At 42.8% G+C, this 25,366-nt stretch overlaps 1 protein-coding gene and 1 long non-coding RNA gene across 2 annotated transcripts; one reads left to right on the top strand and one right to left on the bottom strand.

Annotated features, from left to right (window-relative positions):
* Positions 1-28: 28 nt before the first annotated feature.
* Positions 29-25,346, bottom strand: LOC105356117 (uncharacterized). Its single transcript, XM_023964817.2, has 8 exons — positions 25,325-25,346; positions 24,990-25,177; positions 18,673-19,671; positions 17,253-17,467; positions 15,222-15,431; positions 4,247-4,791; positions 3,887-3,978; positions 29-2,654 (listed from the first exon to the last, which is right to left on the bottom strand). The coding sequence occupies exons 1-8, from the start codon at positions 25,344-25,346 to the stop codon at positions 2,562-2,564; spliced, it is 2,364 nt and encodes a 787-aa protein (XP_023820585.2). The 3' UTR covers positions 29-2,561.
* On the top strand, positions 8,848-9,846 carry LOC144986667 (uncharacterized). The gene is made up of 2 exons (XR_013650509.1): positions 8,848-8,984; positions 9,160-9,846. It is a non-coding gene; the product is annotated as an uncharacterized LOC144986667 (long non-coding RNA).
* Positions 25,347-25,366: the final 20 nt, after the last annotated feature.

The following is a 25,366-nucleotide window of genomic DNA, read 5'->3' as shown; positions in this document are numbered from 1 at the left end:
ATGAAGTCATAAAAGACACTGCAGGATGTCACAGGAGTAAGATTCTTTATTAAACTTGCCACCATCAGACGCTTCATTTTGGCAACAAAAGTTAAAGTTCAAAGCAAACAAAATTCAGGAAAAGTTACTGAAACAGGCATACCTGACCGTAGCTTTATCTAAAAAGGTCAAATGAATAATAAAGGACTGAGATCGGTAATAAGTCCCGCAATGGTAAGAAGAGGAATAGTCAGACAGCAGTAACATAAGTGTACAGCTGTACATGAGCAACTTTATCCCTGATCTGCTTTTCCCTTGAACTCTGGCTCTGTGGATCTGTAGACAACCATGAGCTACAGATCCGTCATGAGTGAAGACATGTACATGAGTCCTTCAGTCTCTACCGACACAGGCTTTGTCCGTTAAAATATTTCAAAGTTTCTTATCCGAACTTCACTTTCCACAACTGTAGGTCTTTTGTGAGATTTTAATGATTAAGGAGAAGGAAAACTAAAGCCTGGTTTCCACTGAACAGTCCGGTCCGGTCCAGTCTGGTATTTTGAGCGTTTCCGTTAAAAAATAGACCCAATTACCTGGACCGAACCATACGATTTTTGAGACCCCCCTGGTCGTAGATCAATAGGAAAATGGAACAGACCGGTTAGGGCGGAGCTACTGTTGAAACCCGTTGATTGGCTGAAGGTCATTCAGACAAAGAAAGCTCCAAGAAAGCGTCTGTTTTCCTCATCGCTACCTGCAATCTTCTCTCAAACAACATGAAATGCTCTGTAGATACGAGCTGAAAATAAGCTGCTGGATGACCATTGTTGTTGTTAGCTTCACCACGTATGCGCCGTGACGGTCCAACTCTCTACTCACCTGAATTGTATGGACCCTTCTAAACCTGACCAGACCAGACTGTACCATACCGCTCAGTGGAAGCAAGGCTAAAATGTTTCCAGTTTATATTAGACTAGAATTGGGAATAGAATGATTCCATTATGATACAACATATGGAGAGTACAACCTGTTCCTAGAATATAGTGTTGCTGAACTGGAACTTGGTTGGAATGTTGGGATACCTTAAAGGCAGATTAGGAAAACAATCACCTTTTTGGTAAGATGTTGTATTAAAGGTCCGCAGAAACGGTACAGTTCAGCATGACCAATATAATGCATCTATTTGTCACATTGTGCAGCAGTGCTGTGAAAATACCATACGCCGTGTTGGAGTCCATCTGAAAAAGTCTTTGACAGGTGCAAATATGCAGTGGTTGCTTTCCACGCCATCATATTTTCTGGATTCAGACTAAAACTTTCTTGGATTGAAGACTTGATTGTTTTCACATTTATAATTTTTGTAACACACACACATAAATAGATAAATGTATTTTTTTTCCCATTTATTTTAGTCTCCTATAGTTGGAAGATGGACTATTGAACATTTATACACAAAAGAATGTAGAACCATCAATAAAAAATACTAGAATTCACATTTTCCTGGTATTGCAATAAAGTCTTGAAACGTTTTTAAACATTGCTGATTTATAAATAGGTTATTAAAATAGACAACAAAATAAATGTATTTTTAAGAATAAAAAGGAGAGATAAATAAGCAATTTTCATTAAATTTTCTGCTCAAATGTGGATTCTGACACAGGTGCATCCTTTGCAGGATCATTACTGAGCATAGAAGAGGAAACACTCAGAAGTCAAAGCTGCAGCTCTCATGGTTCTGCTCTTTATGGAATCTGCAGCTCCTCTGACCTTTTAGAAATAAAGCAGCACGATTCAGAAACTGTTGTTGGTCTACTTTGAGCAAACCAGCCACAGTTGCAGTAAAAGCTTTCCATGTATCATTTATATAATACCATTTTTAAACATCTGCTTCTGTCTCCCTCTCTTTGGCTGCTGCAGCTACTTTAAACAGAACTCTACCACCATCTGTAATAATCAGGTTTGCATCAAAACGGTGCTCACAAACACAAACTGTGGTCCAAACGTAAACTGTTGAAGCGCCAAGTCAAAGTACCAATCAGTACGGACCAGTCCAGCTCTTGCGGAGGCCGAGATTTGGAAAGTCTGGCTTGATTTCCTTCAAAATCAAACTGTAGCTGAAAAGGAAAGAAGACAAAAACCTGCTGCCTTTCAAAGCCTTGGCCTCTAAAAGGCTCTAACTGACAAATCAACATAATAAATAAACTGTGATTAGCCAAGAAATGTTGAAAAAAGGATTGATTGTCACGACTAATAATCAAATAATGATCAATAACTATTTAAAGCAATGCTGCTGCTCATAAGTACTAACAAATAAACTGGAAAAAAGAAACAACTGTCACACAGATAAGTTAAAATGTTGCTACAGCATTTACAGAGTTCATATGGACGTCTACATCTGAGACCGAGAGACCAACCGAACCGAAAAAAACGGACTTTTACACAGAAAAGTACCACAAACCCCACATTAACTCTCATGTAGGCCTAAGCACAAATCTAAACCGGCTGAAGGATAGATGAACAGGAAGTGACATCAGCTTTCATCTCAGCCCGTTCCAACGGAGAGAATCGACTGCAGTCCTTGCTTACTTCTTCTTCTGTTTGGCCAAAAGCGAAGCTTCCCATCTCTGCGCCATAGAGTTCTGCCGCTGATTGACTGAAGTAAAAGACGGAGGAAACTGGAGGGAATGGGAGAATCAGCTCAGCCACTACAGCAGAGTCCATCCACAGACAGAAGAGGAGTTTCATGCACAAAGGGAGGATGAGACAGAGCAACATGAACAGCAGACGGAAGATTTGGAGGTGATATTGGACCAACAGGTGCAGGAAAGAGGGGCACATTTATGTGGATAAGTATGTACATAAGTTAATTTGATAACCTGTCAACTAAGGCATTTAACTCTTGTGCTATCCTATGGGGTCAAGATGACCATTGACGTGTTCTCCCTACCATGACAAAGGTGGAGAGGAGTTCATGTAATCCATGGACACCAGTGAAGATCACAAATCATTGAAGAAAAAAGGTTCAGTGCACTGTCTAGTGGGTCTAGATGACCCAACTCCCAATGTTAAAGTGCCTAGGATAGCACAAGGGTTAAAAAGTACCATTTTTATGAAATACAAAGAATGACCATCGCTAAATAACAAAAAAAGATAAGTAACATTAAGACTGCAAAAGAAATTATACAGTACAAGTTTTTGACCCTTCTCTCCAAAATTCTTAAAAATTAAGTTTTCAGGTATTAAAACTCCATGGAAACTGTCTGCTTAAAGCAAAGCAGGATGAGGACCTGAAATGGTAAAAAAGGCTGTACGACTGGGGGTTCACTGAGGGGAGCTGATTGTGTCTGCCAGTTGATGGGTTAGGGGTTCAAATCCAAAGCTACAGAGCATTGTGTGTTTGTGTGAGATGAATTCACACCTGTCCAACAGCCAAATGTCTAATCAGCCAATCACATGGCAGCAGCTCAATGCGTTTACCCCGGATCTACACTGGTTCTGACTGCTGACAGCCCACTGTTGTTTTTCCACATCCAAAGAATCCAAAGGGAACATTCTTAGAACATTCTAGACACTGGATGGTCACAAGACTTTATTCAAAGTCTTTCCACACATTGGACTGGAATTATTGGCTTTATCCGTTTAATGACATCACACGTGTGCTGTCTGCTGTGATTGGTTGTTTTTACCTCACAGTAAAATAAACCTACCCCTCCTCAATCCAAATGGTATCTTCCAATATCGATAAAATCCATTTTTTTCATTTTGAAATGACTTTTTTTTTTGTTTAGGTTGATTCGATGAATTACTTCCCTCAGAAAGATCGATCTGGGTGGATAAATCGGTTCATGGATTTATCGTTACATGTTAAAAATAAACGGTGTATTCGTGTAGACGTGTGCCAGCCAACCTTGTGGTCACATGACAGACTAGACCTCTCCATTTTGCGAGTCCTGCAGGGGGATGAAGGGGAGGAGACGGATCGATCTGCAACATCTGGAACTAAAAGGAAGATGACAAAACAGATTCCTTAAAAATAGCTGCTTTGCTTGCAGTTACATTGACAAAACACAACATACTGGGATGTCATTTTAAATTTTCATTTTCTGAAAGACAATCTCATTTTGAATAAGACAAACTGATGCAAGTTGGAGTTCAGCTGACAGCATTCAGAGCAGCAACAATGAGACTTCTGTTAAGACGGAGGAACTTAGGAGTTCTGATGGTGTTCTGTCAGAATTCACTACAGCTTATCTGAGGCCGTACGTACCGCTGATGCTGATGCTGCTGTCATTCAGGCTTGGGGACACCAGCACCGTGTCATACCTCTCTCTTCCTCTCCTCCACTCCTCCTCCCGTTTCCTTCGCCACGTCTCCTCTCTCTGCCTCCTCCACTCTTCCTCCCTCTGCCTCACCATTTTAATCTCCTGCTCCACAAGCGACTGACTGCTGATGGAGCGCAGCTTGAAGAAGGGGTTGGATGTAAAAGTGCTCTGTTGTGTCTCCGTGGACGTTGGTGCCGTGCTGAGGCTGAACTCGGAAGCACTTCGGATGATCAGGTTGGAGGTTTCCACCACGATGACATTGGCAGACGGACCCACATCGAGGCTGGCCGGCCAATCACAGATGAGGCGGTTCCTGGAAGCCTGACTAGAGGAATCGGGCTCCAGAATGATGACGTTGTTGGCTGTCAATTCGTGGTACGCGGAGCGTGGTAGGGAGGAGGAGCAGGGGGGGGTCGGCGAGATGGACAGAGTGGGGGTGCGGCAGGCTGGAGGTCGAGGAGGAGATCGTCCAGTCTGCAGGGTAGAAGGTCTAAGCACAGAGAGGAAGCAGTCATCTTTACCCCCTTCAGTTTCTGTTCCATTACCTCCAGCAGCAGGTGGATGTGCTCAGAATTCTGAACATTTCTGACATGGTTCATAATTCTGAGCACATCCAAAGTTCTTTTCTGACATTGGTAGACTAGAGTTAGAGGATGAACAACAAAATGTTTGAATCAGAGAAATGTCACGGAATACAAACCCTTTCTAAAAGGTTAGAATATCATGGAAAGCTGTTTTCATTTCCAAACCTCCACTGAAGAAAATAAACGCTCGTAGAATATAGATTCAGGGCCTGATGTTTACTTCATGTCAAGTATTCCTTTATCTATTTTTACATAAACTGGGGTTCCAGCTCATAAACCCACAAAAACAGCATTTCAGATAATTAAACATTTGTGGAGAAGTCTGCCCAAACTTTGGATGAACATTCGAAACAACGTTTCTCCAATATCATCTATTTTTATTATTATTATCACACCTTTATTTAACCAGGATAAAAAACTAATTGAGGTTAAACATCTCTTTTTAAAGCGTCCTGGCCAAGAGGCAGCAGCACAACAATAAGACACATTTCTCAATTACACTCACACTCACTCACACCCCCGTCAGACAGTCTTAAATAAAGCATTTACAGTTTGTTAACTTTGTCTCATGTTCGTGAAAAAGTGATTGAAAGAGTCCAGAGAGACCGATTCTTTCAATCTAAACTCTTTTTGGAGTTCATTCCAAGACTGCGCAATATTCATCTTCTAAACTCAACGAACCGGCCCAGGTTTCCCACGTGTCATTAAATAGGTTCAGTTTGAGGAAGACTTCAGACTTCCATCACTGACACCCTCCATAGTCTGGCTAAACCGCTGAAGGTCCTCGCTCAGGAGGCTGGCTGTTCTCAGAGCAGGTCCAGAGTGAAACCTCCCCAGTCAGTCAGGATCTGGACTGCAATGTCCAGCTGGAGTCTGTAAAGTCTGCTTCTTCTTCAGTCCAGAACCACTGCAGCGGCCCAGCAGAATGTTCTGAAGGACTTCAGGATTCCTCTGATGAGGGTCTGGATGGGGATGCAGACTTCATCTTCCAGCAGGATCTGGGGCCTCATTTATAAACGTTGCGTACGCACAAAAGAAGGCGTACGCCACTCTCTACGCAATAATTGAGATTTATAAAAAGCAAACTTGACGGGAAAATGTGCGGTCCTTCACGCAAGCTCTGACCCAGGCGTACGCACAAAAACGGATGAAATGAGAAACGGCGACACCGTCGGCAGATGGAAGAAACACGTGAAAGTGAAAATGACAATACTGCCTCTCAGAAATAACATGAAGACTTCACAAAGCAAGTCTTACAATTAACAGCTACACGAACACCCGTTTGATCGATCAGCAGTGAAACAAACAAAAAAATCAAACGAAAATTACAACAGAAATTCAAATGAACACATATATGCAGAAAGAAAAGTGAAATATGTTCTGCAATATTGGCATGTTGTGCAATTCATCCTCATAAATAATATAGTTAACAGAACGAAATAATGTACAAAACTGATATTCTCTTCAGTGTGTCCGTCTGGCGGAGCAGATATATATGAGGTGCCGTGTAGGACATAATTCAGAATTAGCATTCACAAACACATATGAAATCTCTCACACACACTAGTGAAATGCTTGTATACATACAACTGAAAATGTATTCATTCACATACACATGTGAAATCTCTCACATACACATGTGAAATGCTCTCACATACACATGTGAAAATCCTCTCACATACACGTGAAAATCCTCTCACATACACATGTGAAAATCCTCTCACATACACATGTGAAAATCCTCTCACATACACATGTGAAAATCCTCTCACATACACATGTGAAAACCCTCTCACATAAACATGTGAAAATGCTCTCACACACACTACTGAAAATGCTCTCACATACACATGTGAAAATGCTCTCACACACACTACTGAAAATGCTCTCACATACACATGTGAAAATCCTCTCACATACACATGTGAAAATCCTCTCACATACACATGTGAAAATCCTCTCACATAAACATGTGAAAATCCTCTCACATACACATGTGAAAATCCTCTCACATAAACATGTGAAAATCCTCTCACATACACATGTGAAAATCCTCTCACATACACATGTGAAAATCCTCTCACATACACATGTGAAAATGCTCTCACACACACTACTGAAAATGCTCTCACATACACATGTGAAAATCCTCTCACATACACTAGTGAAATGCTTGTATACATACAACTGAAAATGTATTCATTCACATACACATGTGAAATCTCTCACATACACATGTGAAATGCTCTCACATACACATGTGAAAATCCTCTCACATACACATGTGAAAATCCTCTCACATACACATGTGAAAATCCTCTCACATACACTACTGAAAATCCTCTCACATACACATGTGAAAATCCTCTCACATACACATGTGAAAATCCTCTCACATACACATGTGAAAATCCTCTCACATACACATGTGAAAATCCTCTCACATAAACATGTGAAAATGCTCTCACACACACTACTGAAAATGCTCTCACATACACATGTGAAAATGCTCTCACACACACTACTGAAAATGCTCTCACATACACATGTGAAAATCCTCTCACATACACATGTGAAAATGCTCTCACATACACATGTGAAAATCCTCTCACATAAACATGTGAAAATCCTCTCACATACACATGTGAAAATCCTCTCACATAAACATGTGAAAATCCTCTCACATACACATGTGAAAATCCTCTCACATACACATGTGAAAATCCTCTCACATACACATGTGAAAATCCTCTCACATACACATGTGAAAATGCTCTCACACACACTACTGAAAATGCTCTCACATACACATGTGAAAATCCTCTCACATACACATGTGAAAATCCTCTCACATACACATGTGAAAATCCTCTCACATACACTACTGAAAATGCTCTCACATACACATGTGAAAATCCTCTCACATACACATGTGAAAATCCTCTCACATACACATGTGAAAATGCTCTCACACACACTACTGAAAATCCTCTCACATACACATGTGAAAATCCTCTCACATACACATGTGAAAATCCTCTCACATACACATGTGAAAATCCTCTCACATACACATGTGAAAATCCTCTCACATACACATGTGAAAATCCTCTCACATACACATGTGAAAATCCTCTCACATACACATGTGAAAATCCTCTCACATACACATGTGAAAATCCTCTCACATACACATGTGAAAATCCTCTCACATACACATGTGAAAATCCTCTCACATACACATGTGAAAATCCTCTCACATACACATGTGAAAATCCTCTCACATACACATGTGAAAATCCTCTCACATACACATGTGAAAATCCTCTCACATACACATGTGAAAATCCTCTCACATACACTACTGAAAATCCTCTCACACACACTACTGAAAATGCTCTCACATACACTACTGAAATTTTCGACAGAAACGGAAGGCATTTCAGTAGAAACGGAAGTTGGCTGATTATCGCGAGATAATCATTCGTCTGAATCATTCGAAAATGGCAGCAGGTTTTTCCAATTTGTTTAATAAATGTATGAACAAAAATGAATAATTTACATGTATTATTTAAATCTGAGCTATTTTTAACAATCTTAAAAGGATTTTCATATAAATATCAGATGTACATATTTAGAATTTCGTTTTATATGTTAATATTTATTTTTATACATGTTAACAATAATCCTGGTCTTCTAGAGTCATGTGTGTCACAGTTGGAGCTGAAAGGAAAGCAAAGATTTGTCCTTGCAGACAGACGTGACTTTGCTCGTCCTGCATGTTCCTGGTGTTGTCCTGCTGTGGCTCAACATCTGTGGCTAAGCAGTCGCCTTTGCTGATGCACAGAATGTGCAGAATTGAACTGCAGGCAATGATTTTCATTGCAAAGCTTGGTTTTACTTCCAGTGCCCCCAGAAATATTGCTCTCCTCCTCATCTTTATCATGCCAAATGCTCTCTTCACAACAGAGCGTGTTCTGGAGTGGTTCTGGTTGTAACTGCCTCAATGGCATTCCTCATGGGTTCCCTGTAGGGTGTCAGCAGCATGATGGGATGTGCAATGCAGGGATACCCACCATCACCCAAAAGGATCCTTCAGGTGGGTTTGTTTGATTTACATAAATTGGGCTTTTACGTAGAACCCGTGAATCATGGATTGATCCTGGATTCCCAACAAAAATATCTATAAATTTGGCATTAGAGTCACATACAGCATGCATTTTAATGGAATAAAAAAGCTTCCTGTTAAAATAACAAGCTGCATTTTCTTTTAGGGCCTTTATTCTTATGTGGCAGCCATCAATGCTCCTTGTGACCCTTTGGAAGGAGAAAGACCAAGCGAGCTGCTAAAATCCAGAGGCGACTTATGGTAGTTCATTCCCACTGGGAAGCTGGGTGACCCTGCTCATCAGCTGGAGGATGCGGTCTGCCGTCCTGTGGACAACATCGCTCACGGTGGACCGTGTCATGTCAAAGACTCTGGCTACCACACTGTAAGATGTGCCACACGCCAGCCAGAAAAGAAACACCAGGACGTCAGTCTCCTGTGACCCCCCAGAGTGTGAGGAACCCGAAGCTGATGCTTCAGGACCATCGACCCAGATGCTCGATGGTCCTGCGGGTCAACCGAAAATCTAGTCTTGTGTCGGACTGACCGTCAGCGTAAAGGGCCAGGACAGACACCTTTGTGTTGGTAAAGCAGTAGAGACGTGGAAGACCCTGGAAAATGCAACATTAATTATTTCATTGAGGAAATTAAATCACATTTTTTTAATGTTTCTATTTATTTTGATGTCTTACATTTTAGATTATGAAGTATTTATTAATTCTGGAAAATCTCGTGGTTTTTATTTGGCTGGGTTTTTGGATTTTCATTTAAACTTTTAAAAATGAAAGTTTTTGTTTTGTTTAAAACAAGTGATATGGTTTGACTCTGAATAAAAAATTCTAAACTTTGAACTCACAAGTGTTTCATGTAATTGGACTACACAACTCACTTGAAAAAGAATGTTAAACTCTTACCCAGCAGACTGTGTAACCTTGAGCATGATTAGTAACAAAGTTTAAGTTAAAGTTTAAGTTTAACTAAAAAAAAAGCTTTAAGTTTAACTCACAAGTTATTCTGTCTGGTCAGGGCATCCAGAGGAAATCTTCTGAGATGTCTGCTTCTCCTTGCCGTCCTGTGATGCTGCATATCTGCTCGTTTTCAGTTTGATCTCACGAAAAACGGTTGAATTATTGCCAGGAACACGGACAGATTCATTTTCAAAGCCATTTTCAGTAAGGTGTAAGAAAACTACAGAAAAAAATGCCTCCTTGCAAGAGCCCGTTAATCGTTCAGCGGCACAAAAACAAAATAAATATTGGCATGAAAAAATAACTTGGGGGTTTATTTATGAACAAATACATTAAATCAACACCAAAGTGTTTGTAATTTAATTATTTATAAATCAGTCACGTTTTCCATGATCAGAACACAGCAGATTCATAAATAGTCTTTGTAAAATGTTCATATTTATTATGTTTTTACTCTGACAAATAAGTGTCATTCTCCGCGTTAAATAGGAGTAGTTCGCCTCCAGACCAGGTGGTGGCGGTAATGCGCCACTTTGTTTCCGTGTCAAGCGCGTTATGAACAACACCCAAAAGAAAAAAGTACTGAGCACGGGTGTCTGAATTGCTTTTAAATTCAGAGAACTATATATAGTTCTGCACTATATAGGGTTTTAGTAGTTAGGGATCAGGGCAGGAATTCGGACACAGGTTCGTTTCCACTGAAATGCCTTCAGTCGACCAACTTCGTTTCTAACAATAAAGTAAAAAAAAAAACGTTGTTTCTACTGAAATGCCTTCCGTTTCTATTGAAATTTTCACATGTGTATGTGAGAGGATTTTGGATAGTGTGTGTGAGAGCATTTTCAGTAGTGTGTGTGAGAGCATTTCACATGTGTATGTGAGAGATTTCACATGTGTATGTGAATGAATACATTTTCAGTTGTATGTATACAAGCATTTCACTAGTGTGTGTGAGAGATTTCACATGTGTTTATGAATGCTAATTCTGAATAATGTCCTACACGGCACCTCATAGATATAGGTGCAGACAGACAGACAGACGGATAGATGGAGAGAGATGCATTAATTGTCCACTGGGGAAAGTTGTTTTCATAGTAAAACATTTCTTCATAAGCTACGGCATTATGGTATTTATGCATATGCCTTTAGTTTGTTTTATTTTTAATTAAACAATGTATGGCGTATGTCTCAACCATTCAGAAAGCAACAAGAAATTACATTTGCGCTGATCAATTTACCATCTCCACGTCGATTATTACCGACATCTGTAGCTTGTCAGATGTAATTAAATGGATGGAAATAAAATGCCCCATCACAATGCGTAATGACGCACAATGGCTGATCTTGCGCTCTTAGAAGATGTGGCAAATGGAAGAATTCGGAGTGAACGCATCTTCAGACAGCAAGAAGACTTGCTGGCAAACGAGGACGACTGGCTTATGAGCCGGTTCCGACTTCCTCGAGCCGTCCTGTTGGACCTCTGCGGGCTTTTGGGGGGGTGTCACCCGGTGCATCTTGCGCGTCGTGTCCCCCTCCCCTTGCCAGTCACCACTCCACTTAAAAGGGATTCCCCGATTATTGCCGCCAGTCTCCCCCCACCCCCCACCCGTGGCAGACACACTCTGGCGATGCAGCGCCAGACGTTTTTTTGTCTCGACTTTGATGTCCGACCATTTCTTTTTTTATTTCGGCCACGGTCCGAGGTTGTGAGGCTACAGCATTTACGGCGTCTGCCACCGTTTGCCACTCACGTGCCTTTTTGGCATTAGTAATGCCCACACTGTGCCCTCCAAACAACACTTTTCTCCTCTTTTCCACCTCGCCAACGATAACTTCAACTCCACATTGAGTGCAGTTACGTTTTTTTGATTTCCTCTTGGTGTGTGCCATGGTTTCGCAATCAATGAATATTCATTTGTGGGCGTTTCACAGACTATTTATGGGCAACTAACTGGATGACAATCAATTACCTCCTCTTGAACCCAGAAAAAACTGAGGTCATTATACTTGGCCCTAAAAACCGCAGAGATGCTCTGTCGGCTCAGATAGTCTCCCTGGATGGCATAAGCATAGCCCCTTATTCCACAGTTAGAAACCTTGGGGTTTTATTTGACCAGGATTTATCATTTAAGGCTCACATATCTCAGGCGTGTAGAACTGCCTTTTTTCACCTGCGGAATATTGCTAAGATCAGAAATATACTTTCTAAGAGTGATGCTGAAAAACTCATCCAAGCCTTTGTTACGTCGGGCTGGATTACTGTAACTCCTTGTTAGCAGCGTGTCCTAAGAGTTCCTTAAAGAAGTCTCCAGCTTGTTCAGAACGCAGCAGCTAGATTGTTAGCTGGAACTAGCAGAAGAGATCACATCACTCCTGTGTTAGTTTCGCTCCATTGGCTCCCAGTTGATCATAGAATCAAGTTCAAGATCCTCCTGTTAACCTATAAGGCCTTACATGGAATGGCCTCGTCCTATATTAAGGACCTCATAGTCCCTTACCAACCAATATGAACACTTCGTTCGCAAAATGCAGGACTGCTTGTGGTTCCTAGAATTGGTAAAAGTACGGTTGGAGGTAGAGCGTTTAGCCACCAAGCCCCTGTCTTATGGAATAAACTCCCAGCTCATGTAAGAGAGGCAGACTCAGTTTCTACATTCAAAGTTAGACTGAAAACATTCCTCTTTGGACAGGCTTATTGTCAGACTAGTTAGTATTCAGAGATTATTTAACTTAATGTTAATTTGTTTAAATTTAACTTAATAACAATTTGTTTTAAAAGGCTGCTAGAAGTTGAAGCTGGGGTAACTATGGTGCACTGGGGTTCTGTCCTCTTTTCTCATCTACTTCTACCCTTCCTCTCCTCTATTCTTGATCATCATTTATCATTTAGTTCTCCATGCCTCTGTTTGGTGCAGTGCGATTCATGTATTGTCCCTCTTTCCCTCTCCCCTCCTGGGGAGTGGGAGTGCTTCCAGACTCCAGTTGGCTCATCCGTGCTCCTGTTCCTGACCGTTTACCTCGCCTTTGCTCCCGCTCCTACACCTGGCTGTGGATCCTGCCTCTGGCTCATCTCTGGCTCGTCTCTGCTCTGTACCTGACCGAGTACCTCATCTCTGCTCCTGCTCCTACACCTGGCTGTGGTTCCTGTCTCCGGCTCGACTCGCGCCTTTGACTGTCCCACAACCACGGCTGGATGAAGCTCGTCTGCTGGACTTAAAATGTGTAGTTGTAGATTTAGATAAGTAAATTCTTCTCTTTGAGTTCTGGTAAATCGCCTGTCCGTCCTGGGGGAGGATCCCTCCTTCATGTGGGCACCCCTGAGGTTTCTTCGTTTTTCCGGAATCAGGTTTTTTGGGAGTTTTTCCTTACCGCGAAGGGGGGTCTAAGGGCAGGGATGCCAGTATAGCTTAGTCAGTTTGTTAGTTCATTTTAGTATTTTACTATTGCACTCTTTGTATTCATGATCCTTTTGAGTTCATGTTTCACTTCGAAGCCCATCGAGACGACTGTTGTTGTGATTTTGGGCTATACAAATAAAATTGAATTGAATTGAATTGAATTGAACTATGGGCGTGTCATGAAGCCGCAAAAGCTGCGCTGCATTTAGAATTGGTTGTGATTTATTAAGGGAAAGATGCGTAGGATGTGCGTGCGCACGGTTTTATAAATCCGAATATTTATGTGCGTACGCTCATCCTATGTTTCATCCGTACGCCACTTCTGACGCAAATCCTACGCAAAGTTTTATAAATGAGGCCCCTGGACTCTGTCCAGTAGAAGAGTTGAAGATGGACCAATCCTTTAGATTGGACTTTATTGTGATTGATTCAAAGTGATCAGGATCTCTGCCTTTATCTTCTACAAACACGGAGGAGTAAATAATGATCTGAAATTCTGTTTTCACGGGTTTTATGAACTGGAACCTCTGCGGCCGTGGTATAGAGGCAGAGCGGCTGACATTAGATCAGAAGATTACAGGTTCGGTTCCCGCCTTGCCTGTGTGTCCTTGGGCAGGACACTGAACCCCACGTTGGTCCTGACGGTTCTAGGTTGGCGCCAGCGGCGCCGCCATCAGTGTGTGAACGTGTTGATGGGACTGTGACGCTTTGGGTCTCTTAACCCTTGTGCTGTCTTAGATGACCCCACCCTTACATTGACGTGTTCTCCCTACCATGACAAAGGTGGATAAAAGTGGAAAGATTTCATGTAATCCATGGACACCAGTGAAGATCACAAATCATTGAAGAAAAAAGGTTCAGAGCACTGTCTAGTGGGTCTAGATGACCCAACTCCCAATGGTAAAGTGCCTAGGATAGCACAAGGGTTACGAAGGTAGAGAAGCGCTGTAGGAGTACATGTCGTTTACCATGAATGTAAAATAAATACTTGAAATCATTTCAACACTGGGCCCTGCAGCTATACTCTAGGACAGGTCATTTGGTCATAGAATTATAAAGTGAAATCTTTTCACGTGAAATTCTAATTTTTGGACAGAATCTTATATCAGACCTGTGTCAATTGATGAATTAATTTTGCTTTTCATATCCACAAACAGTCAAAACTAGGCAGCTTAACTTGTAAAGTTTCATGTTTTTTTACTTTTCTGCTGCAACTTCTTATGAAATTAGTTTTTTTTTCTTGTTTGTAAAATCAACAGAGGAGCACAACGGCCATTGATGCTGATATTTGTTTTTCAGTTTGTTTTCTCAAAATAACCCATCATCACAGGATAACACTGGTTTTCTCCAGATGACAGAAGAAAATGATTTAGTGTTTTCTTGAGAAAATGAGTAATTAAGTTATAATTTGAACACGATTCTAAACGACGGTAGATTAGAAACGTATTGATTTCTGAGGAACAAACAGCATAGTTTCAGCTGGAGTTGGACTGTAACTAAAGAAATCCTTTAACCAGCTGCTGATGATCCTGTGTTTGCCCTTTTGGCTAATATCTTCAATAAAATCATTTTATTGATCTCTAAATGTGGACAAATATTTTCCATGATCACAACTTGACCACTCCTTTTCTTAAGAAACTAAACTTCAATTTATTCTGTTATTTGAAGAAAAATGTTGTTATTAAATTGTCTTGAAAAAACGAGTTGGATATTTTTTAGAATTTGTTATAAAATAGCAATTCATGTAAACCATGATAGATGTTTTTGTGTGTTCTGTCTGCTCTGTGTGTCGAATGCTGATGTCTTGTCCAGTGTGTCAAAGAGTGTCATTTTTGTAATGGTGCTGCGGTTTGTCCTGTCACCTGGGTAAAGTCAGGCCTTGTGCAATCATGCCTCTCTCCTTGCGGTGCCTCTCCTCTCTCTCCAGAGTTAGCCGGATCTCCCGATCCACGGCACTCTCGGACTCCTCCAGGGGGCTGCGGTATGAAAAGTCATCCAAGCCGGAGTCTTCTGAACTCGGGGACAAGGTTGAGGAAAGTGGAGGCTCTCGAGGCCCGGGGGCGTGGATTTCCCTTAGAAATGACAAAAAGGTCCGTCAACAGATCTGGATGAAAGCCAGGTCTGACGTTTTAGACTCTGACATGAATCAGATAGGGAGAAAATTGGGCTGTGGAGTAGCAGTTAGAAGATTGCAGGTTTGGTTCCCGCTTTGCCCGCCCATGTGTCAATGTTTCCTTGGGCAAGACACTGAACCCCACCTTGCCCCTGGTGGAAGGTTGGCGCCAGTGTTGGGCAGCCGCCATCAGTGTGTGAATGAGACTGTGGCGGTGAAGCGTTTTGGGGTGTCGAGGTAGAAGAGCGTTAATACGCCATTCATCATAAATGCAGTCATTTCTCCACAGAACACGGAAAAACCAAGAATGACCAGAGTGCAGGAAATGTGTTCTCTCTGTTTGGAAATGTGAAAATGTTCCCTCCAGTCAACATGGGGAATTTTGATTCAGATTTAAAAAGAGTTTCACTTCAAACACACCACTTTGTGGAAACAGATAGAACTGATAGAACTGTAAGGGTTATGGGCATGTCCAAAGTCTGGCCCGCGGGCCACATACAAATCTCATGTCCTAAAATCAATAAGCTGCAGTCCCCAGCACTTTCTAGAAGTGTGTGGTCGAATGCCTGATTGTGTGTGAAAAAATGAAGCAATCGTTAAGTGTTTTCGGGCACAGCAGCGCTTTTCACGAGAACGAAATGAAAACGCCACAAAAGTGAGCTCCGAGGTAGAAACACCGATAGCAAAGTACCGCAAACCTTTTCCTGATGGGGTTTATGACAGACGTGATGAAAATGGTGGAGAACATTTGTCCTGAGAAGCAGCAGGAGATGCTCACATTTGGCTGGAACACTGCGGTCCGGAGAAAATGTCATCCCATATTCAGAGACGGTTGGAGGCAAAAGGAGCAGACTCTGAGTTGTTGTCATTAGCCTGAGATGACACACAGACGCGTCCGACACGCTCGTGTTTTTGAGGAATGGACGGTTTCTCCATGCGTCCCGGTGGCGCTCCAGCCTGCAGACGGAGCTTGTTGTGGCGTGGAGCGACATTGTGACGTTTCCCGCCATCTGGATAACGTCAGCTTTAACAGGCGTGAACGTTTGCTGTGAACATCTGAGCGTGTTTGGCTCCACATACGTGTGCGAGACGACGTTCTCTGTTCTGAACTTGAACCGTGCGAGGACAGGACGGACGGACTCTCACTGTTGGGAATCAGAACTAGAACTTTGAGCCTGACCTTTTTGATGGAATCCAAACCCAATCTGTTCCTGGTCTGCAGTCTTCAAGCTTTGTCCCTGCGTGACCCGTGCAGGTTTACCTGTTTCACACCTGCAGACACCCGGTGTCCACGCGTGCGGGCAAAAGGGACTTAAATGTCCCAGTCAATGTCTGGCTCTGCGACAGACCGGTTCACCCAGCAGTAGCTGGGATAGGCTCCAGCAACTAAGTGACCCCAAATGTTTCATTGTTCTCCGTCACTTGCTGACCATCAGACCCCCTTCAGTTCCCAGACTTAGAGCCAACCTTGGAAGGACAACATGAGGCCGTTCATAGTTCATGTAGTTCTTAGTGAGAATTTCCTAGTTTTTTGCAATTTTACACTAAAAAACTACAAATAAGGCTGACAATTACTGGCTAGTCAGTGTTTTTATTGGCATAATTACAACGCAGAATAGGATTCTCTATTTAATGTAATGTTTATAAGGAACCCATAAAGGATTTATAAGGTTTTATCTTTGATCTGCATCACATTCTTCATAAAGTTTAATGTCTGCTTGAATACTACAGTATCTGTCCGTTCTGATGTGGCGTGCTACTGCTACGGCGAGCATCTTACTTGTGTTTAAGGCGAGGGCTGCGGGTGGGGGGATATAAGGAAGAGTGGGTGCCCTGGAAACTCCCGTGAGCTCTCAGTCCTGGTTTAGGGATCGGTTGACCTTTGACCTCCTCCTCCATCTTTTGCCACTGCTGGCGAGCCGACATGAAATCCACATGCTCGGTGGAGATGTTCTCATTGAGGGGCTCCTGCTGCACACAGAAATCAGGAGGAACCTGGTAAGAAAAGCATGACAGATTAGTTTTCAGTCAAATTTAATAAACATTTATGGAAAATACTCGGTTTACAAGAAACGCTGAACCCAAAAAACATGATATCATCCCAATCAATTACAGATAAAATCTTGATCTATCCAGAGAAAAAAGTTAAAGTGCATAGAATTTGTTCTCTGCATTTGACCCCTCCCCTGGGGGAGCAGTGAGCTGCAGACACAGCCACTCAGGAACCATTTGGTGGTTCAACCCCCCAATTCAGCCCTTTAATGCTGAGAGTCAAGCAGGGAGGTTTTGGAATGGATTCCTGGATTTCAACTCAGGACATCCTGGTCTCACGGTGGACACTCTACCTCAAGGCCACTGAGTTGGTACATATATGTTCCATTCCCCTGTCTTCTATTTCCAGCGTGTCCTCTGCAGGGTGATGGGGATGCTGGAGCCTATCCCAGCTATCAGTTAAAGGCAGTGGACACCCTGCACACCAAAGAGTTCCACACTCACGTCTTCCTAAAGAACAGTTTAGCCATGAATCTAAATAAAAAGTGAGCTTTTGGTCGACGGAGAGAAAACCCAAACTCCACACAGAAAGATCTCCATGATGCTCCGTTTTCAAAGATTTACTGTAAACATAACAGCAAAAGTGTAACCAATGTGACAAAAGTCCTTGACGCCCTTTTTCATAGCAACAAAAAGAAATTAAACCAAGGCTTTCTTTGCTTTGTGCCTTGGATCAATATAGACTCACGATTACGTATCAAACTTCAGTTTTCTTTACAATAATAAACTGTGTTAACGTGAACAAAAATGGGTCATAACAGTTTACTGTCTTTTATTAGTAAACAGAGCTAAAATAACATTTAAAAAATAAAATATGATCTAGTTTAATAAAACTAAACTCAGCTTTGATTAAAAAGAAAAGTGAGAGCCAAAGACTGAAATTCATTGGTTTAATCGGATTGAAATGACCAAAGACGAGAGCAAAAGACAAATCACCGCAGGTTTGTCTGCTTTGGCCGGATCTGGTGGGTTCTTTTGTGGGGGATTGTTGGTCTTTTTCCTGTCGTTGTGTTTGCTCCACATGCTCCAGGTTTTTCATGCATCACATGGTTTTTGCCGTGTGCTTTCTTACTGTGTGGGTTGGTGCCACGCCTGATTTTTGGGAGGAGCATCTGTGTGGATGAGAGGAGAGCGGCGGTCAAACGTACCTTTGTGTCAGGCTCAGGTAAGCTGGCCATGGAGCCAACGGGAGGAGACTGCAGGACCTCATGTCTGCTGGATCTCGTCTGCTCCTCTGTGATTTCCTGGGTCTTATCGCTCTCGTCCCCCCTCTGTTCCATTGGTCCTGTCTTAACTTCCTCCTCTTCCTTCGTTTTCTCTGCATCGCCTGTGTCAGCAGGAGTTGCTCCATATCCTGTGAGGCTGGTGGCATCACAGTGGTCCTCCCCAGCGTCGCAGTCTGAGGACGTGCTGGCCAGCTCTGCCTGGTAACAGTCGCCAGGATCCCCCCTGCTGCTGGGGTCATGCTCCCAGGACTCGAGCCATGAGGTTTGTGGAGGATCAGCGGGGACCACCAGGGGCTCCGGTAACAGACCGGATTCAGACTCAATGAGCAGATTGGACAAAGCCTCTTGTGTCAGCTCTTCCAGTGTTTCTGTTATCCATCCATCCGCCTCCTTTGTTCCTCTTCTCTCATCTTCTTCATCCATACTGGTCCCAAACAAGTCTTCATCAGTATCTCCTTCATCCGCTCCCTTTGTTCTCATTGCGTCTTCTCCTTTGTCGACTTCTTCTCTTTGTCTCTTCTCGTTTTCCTTCCCTTCGTCCCATCTGGTCTCCTTTTCTTCCAGAGTTTCTGTTCTCCCTTCATTTCCTGTCTCATCACTTCTGTCACTTTCATCTTCTACCTCTCTTTGCTTCTTTTCAAAGACTAGATAGTCGCATTCATCTCCTTCTGAATTTCTTTCCTCTGACGGCTCCTCTTCTTCCTCAGAGACTTCTGGGTAACGGTGCTCTTCCATTTCCTGACTGCTGCAACAGAATAAGTTGTCTCTGTCTAGATCTGGTGAAGATTCAGTCTCCATGGATACAGAACTTCCTGCTGTTGCAGGTACAGTGGAGTCCCTGACGAGGCTGGTGTCAGGACGGCTGCTGTGGTCACCGGCTGGCAGTTCAGGCGCTGTCCTTCGTAGCCCAGTTGTAGCTCTCTGTGGAGAAAGAGGTATCAGTCAGACTTTGATGAAACTGAGGCTTAGAGCCTGAGGCCTCAAAAAAGAGACACTATTCCTATTGCAAGCACCAAGACTGGAATCCTGAAGGCAAATACATCAGCTTTGACTAAAGGGGACTATTAACTCGTTCCTCACAAAGAGCTCAAATCTGACTGAATGTCAGAGCGACTAGAAGAATATTTACTCTTCCTACAACTTCACATGGCATGTTTGGATTTACTACAGAGGTAATGCAGCCTTTACTGCCTTGTAACTTTTCATTCTGAAATACTAGTAACTCTGTTAAAGCGACACATTGAAGAGTTTCGTTACATGAAAGCAAAGACTCAGGGAAAAGCTGAAACAAAGCCGTCTGACTCCACAGTCCAGACTCAGACGCACTTTCTCTCCTCTGCTGTCTCCTGTCTGCCCCTCTGAGCCTCTATCCATCCTTCTGCCTCTCAAACTCAGAAAATGGATCTGATAAGCTGCTCTATGAATTCAATAGACAACATTTTTATCTATGCTTAGGAGCAGGAAAGTGGACCCGTCCTGTCTGGTCAGAACTTCTACAGCTGGATACCAATGATCCCTGATTGCCTGTGAATGCATTCCTATGTCCAGATGTGTGACTCCACCCGTCTCAGACATCCAGGACTCATCCAGCTGACGAGCTGTTGGAGCTCTGCTGAGAGTCACAGCGGGCGGTTCAGACTCACAGACAGTCAGAGAAAAGAGACATAGGAGGAGAGCTTTAAAGAGCTGAGAAATGACAAAGAGGGCAGAGTGTGTGTGTGGGGGCTTTGTTGCTGCTTTTTTTTTTTTTTTTGGAAAATACATCATGGATCAAGTAGAAAACTGGTCTACTTCACTCTAGTTGTGTTTTGGTTCATGCATTCTATAGCAGGAAGGATAAATGTGGAAAACTTTCACAACAAGAACTTACACTAATCTGACCTCAATGGTTTTTTTAAAAATTGCTTTGGCCAAAATCACAGAACCTGCATTTCTGACATCTCAGTCATCATTTAAGCTGCTCTGCTGCTATTAAGGATGCAAAAAGGATTTGTTCTCTCTTCTGAAATGCACATTTACAGTAAACATCATTAGCTATCCACGCCATGAGGTCAACAGTACAGAATCAATTCATGACAGGAATCAATGCTCCTCCTCTCGCCTGCTGAAACAGATGGAAAAACAGATGTCTGTTATGACACATGTCTGTCTCCTCTTCACTGGTGTTTTACAAAAAGTCTGTATTTAATGTAACCATGAGGGGCCAAGCCAGGGTCTCCCTGTGCCGGACCCAAGCCCAGATAAACATAGAGGGCTGTGTCAGGAAGGGCATCCCACGTTAAACCAAACATGCAAAGCAGACCTAGGAAGTTAACAACGAGCTCCATCGGTGCTGTTCACCGACAGGATGCCAGTGGAATTCTGACTACTGTTGGTGGGGGAAGGAGAAGAGGAAAGTCATGAGAGTTGGACTGAGAGTAGAGACTTTGAATGTTGGGTCTAGGGTGATAAAACGCTAACGATTGATATCGGGATAAAACTTTCTCTAGATAGAGAAATAAGTCCATCATGATAGACTTTTATTTTAAGTAGACATGGGAAAGGACCCTGAAAGACCCTCCCTCTTGTCCAATCAGAATTCAGTATCACAGGGCTGGACCAATCACAGTTGAAAAGGAAACAGTTGACAGACTACCGCATTTTCACCACCATAAGGCGCGCTTAAAAGTGGTAAATTTTCTCCAAAATGTACAGAGGGCCCTATGGTGCCCTATGGTGAAAGAAAACACCCCCCCCCCCCCTGAAAAGTGCAGGTATGTGCATTAAGCAGAACAACATTGTTTTGGAAACCCTGAAAATGCAAAGAGACAAGATTAAACTACTAGCTATCAGCTACGAGGAGGAACATGGGAGCAGCTGCCAGAGAATTCAAGATGAAGGAATCCATGGTTCACAAGTGGAGGATGCTGGAAAACGAACTCAGACAGTCAAGAAGACGCAGCTGAGTTTCCATGGAATAAGCCGCGGTCGCCCGAGTTGGAAGACGGACTGGGATTATGGATTAAGGATCAGAGAACAGCTGGGAGAAGCATTTCAACAGCCAACATTGGACTGAAGGCAGGAAATGAAAATGAACATTTTCATGGAGGTTGTCTTGGTGTTTTTGTTTACTGAAACGCCATCATCTTTCCATCTGGGCAACGACTATGCAAACTCAAACTCAAACTTTATTTATTTATATAGCGCCTTTCATTTTGGTTAAAAACACAAAGCGCTTAACATAAAAACAGATAAAACAGTCATAAAAAGTGAAAGTTATTAAAAACAGAAAACAAAGGACAATCACACAAAGAAGGTACCCCTCCCTCACCACCCCCCGCCCCCACCCCCACCCACCCAGTTACCCCAGTAGAACCGTGAACAGAAAAAGAACTGCAGTTGAAGAAGGTCTGGCTTGGTACTGCTGCGAGGAAACGATATCATGGGGATCCATTCATTCCAAGGCCCAGCCGGACCACAGGGGCCATTACCGCAGCGCCCGCCCAACACAGGGCAGCCCAGGGCCCCATCCATGGCTATTAGACCACAGAGTGGGACCCCAGCCCGCCCAACCAGAACGGGCACCACAGCAACGGCATGCCCTACAGGTCAAGCTGGTGGTGCCCAAGAACGATGGATCCCCCAGAGGAAACACTGGAGTAAAAAACATCAGAATAAAAAATAAAAATGATCATAAAATAACAACAATAAAAATAGAAAAAGATAAAAAATAAAATAAGATATAAGAATGTTAGTAATTAAAAAATAAAAAAAATAAAAACGTCAGTGATTAAAACATAACCTAAGAATCATTGGTAAAATAACAATAAAAAGAATTGCATATTAGAAACAAAGATAATAATAGTCCTTACAAGAAAATAAATAATTAAATATGTAAATAAATACCTCAATTAATAAATAGATTAGAAGCAATATTTCGTTTTTAAATGGAACCGATCAAACAGTTTAGTGGTTTGATTTTCTTTCCCTTTACAGCTTTTGCTTTAATTTTTGGTTTGTTTGTAATATTTATGCCTTTTCTTAGTTATCTGAAATAACAGCTGCATGATGGGCTTAAATTAGACAAGTATAGTTATTTGGTTCATATTGTGATATATATTGTTATCGCATGATATGAAAAACTAAATTGTGATATAAAAATGTCCATGGCACCCCAGTTGGAACCAAGACAGGAAAATGTAGAGAGTTAGTCATCATGATGCAGAGGAGGAAGGTAGACACGCTGTGTGTCCAGGAGAGCAGGTGGAACGGTAGCAAGGCTGGAAGCTGAGGAGCAGGTTTCAAGTTATTCTATCGTGAAAAGGAGGAGGAGTTGTCTTTAAGGAGGAGTTTGTTAGGAGTGTTGTGGAGGTTAGAAGAGTGTCAGAGTGATGAGTCTGAAGATAGAAATGGAAGGTGTGATGTCTATGTTGTTAATGGGTATGCCCCACATGCATGTGAGCTGGAGGAGAAATTCTGGTTGGACGTTGATGAAGTGATGATGAGCATTTGTAGAAGTGAGAGATGTTGTCATTGGTGCAGATTTCAATGGACATGTTGGTGCAGGAACCAGATGTGATGAGGAGGTGATGGGCAGATTTGGTATCCAGGAGGGGAACGTAGAAGGACAGATGGGGTTGATTTAGCTAAAACTATGGAAATGGCTCTAGTGAATACGATCTTTGAGAAGAGGCTGGAACATATGACCTAACAGAGTGGAGGTAGAAGCACACAGACAGACTACATCTTTTGGTGAAATATGAAAGAGACCAGAGACTAAAAAGCATGGATAGATGAGTGTTTCCAGACCGCAGAGGATGGGGGTGTGTAGGATGACTATGATGATAAAGAAGATGAAGAAAGAAAGGGGAAAGGCAGAGAAGAGGACAAACTGGTGGAAACTGAAAAAGGAACAATGTTGCAGGACTTTTAAGAAGCAGCTGAAACAGGCTCTGGTTGGTCAGGAACTCCCAGATGAATGGAGCACTACAGATAATGTGACCAGGGAGAAGGGTAGGGGTGTATATGGTGTGTCATCAGGAAAGAAAGTTGATGACGAGACTTGGTGGTGGAATGAGGAGGTGCAGGAGTGTATAAGGAATCAGAGAGAGGCTAGCTAAGAAGAAGTGGGACACTGGGAGGACTGAGTAGTAGACAGAAGTACAGCATTCTCCCCGTATTCACAGGGGTTAGGGACCATGGATACCCGCAAATATGCAGAATCCACAAATACAGATTACGGATACACGAATATTTACCTTTTTTTTTTACAGTAAAGAAACTGGAAATGACAATATGGGAATATTAACGTAAAAGGAAACCCAGTATAATTACTTTAGGAACATTTACCATAACTACTGTACTTTATTTACACCAAGCAGTAAAATCTAAAATGAAATATAGTAGAGTAACCGTGTACCGTAGTTCCTTTTACAGATTTATTACTGTACAATGAACTACAGTACACAGCTACTGTAATTCATTTTACAGTAATAAAGCTGCTTTATAATAATTATTGGCATCCAGCTGCATGTGAGTTACTGTCAAATCTACAGCAGCTATTTCACAATGTGGTCCTCCAAAGCTACTTTTTCTGTTAGTTTCCTTTTTTCACGGTCTCACGGTTTGTATTTACCAACGAATGAGAACGTTCTTTTTTATTCTGTAACTAATCTAACTGACTGGTGAGAGGAGCATGTGTTGCTCATCAGAGGAAGGATCCAGCTGTCTCCTCTTTCCTGATGGGTCATCAGTGATGCAGCATCTCAACGCTCTAATCTGGGTTTCTAAATGACCTTCTGGATTTGATGGATCTCCCTGACCTCTTTCAAGCACAGAGGTCCAAACCTCAGATTAACCAAATGTTTAATCTGCTTTCCGTGTCAAATGAAACTGTCCTGTGACGTCTCTGCTCATCAGCTGGAGGCAGGATGACCGTGTCCTCATGACCAGCACAGCTTCAGAGAGAAGACTCCTCTGTGGTCAGATCACTCCAAGGCAGCATCAACATCAGGACGTCTGCTCCAAATCATGAGACCATTTCCCACCGTTTAGCCCGTTCCACTCTGTTCCAGTGTCAGACTCCAGGGTCTGTTCATCATCATCCGTGAAGCCGTTACGTAAGGCAGCATTCTGAAATCAGGCAAAGCGTGATAGAAACCCGCACATTCCCGCTTCAAGAGGCAGCAGCCCGGACCGCCGCGTGAGGCTGTGATGATGATGCTGACGGAAACGCGGCGCTGATTTCTGCGGTCACCTACCAGCAGCTTCCAGCACAGCAGCCAGAAGGAGATCATGTCCAGGCGGCCGCGGCGCGCGCCCTCCTCTCCGCCTCTCCCCAGCGGCGGCGCGAGCAGCCAGGCGGCCACGAGCTGGCGCGAAGAGCGACGCGTGAGAGCCGACGGCTGTTTGCGCGCGAGGAGGAGGCGGGCAAGCGCGCGCGCACGCACTCAGGAAAGAGACAGGACGGCATATGGATTTGCAGCTTAACGGGCGAATTAGAGCAGAAGAGATCAATCAGAATCGATAGATCATCGGCTGCCTCTCCCACCCCCTCTGGTTGGGGCAGAGCACAAACCTTCAGGGTAAAACTCACTCTGGGGTTCACAGGATGACATGTTATCAGGGTCACTGGCAG

This window comes from Oryzias latipes, chromosome 17 (genome assembly GCF_053564925.1).
Source record: "Oryzias latipes strain Hd-rR chromosome 17, Olatipes_Hd-rR_3.1".
Lineage (NCBI taxonomy): Eukaryota > Metazoa > Chordata > Actinopteri > Beloniformes > Adrianichthyidae > Oryzias > Oryzias latipes.
This window is presented reverse-complemented; position numbering and strand designations above follow the sequence as displayed.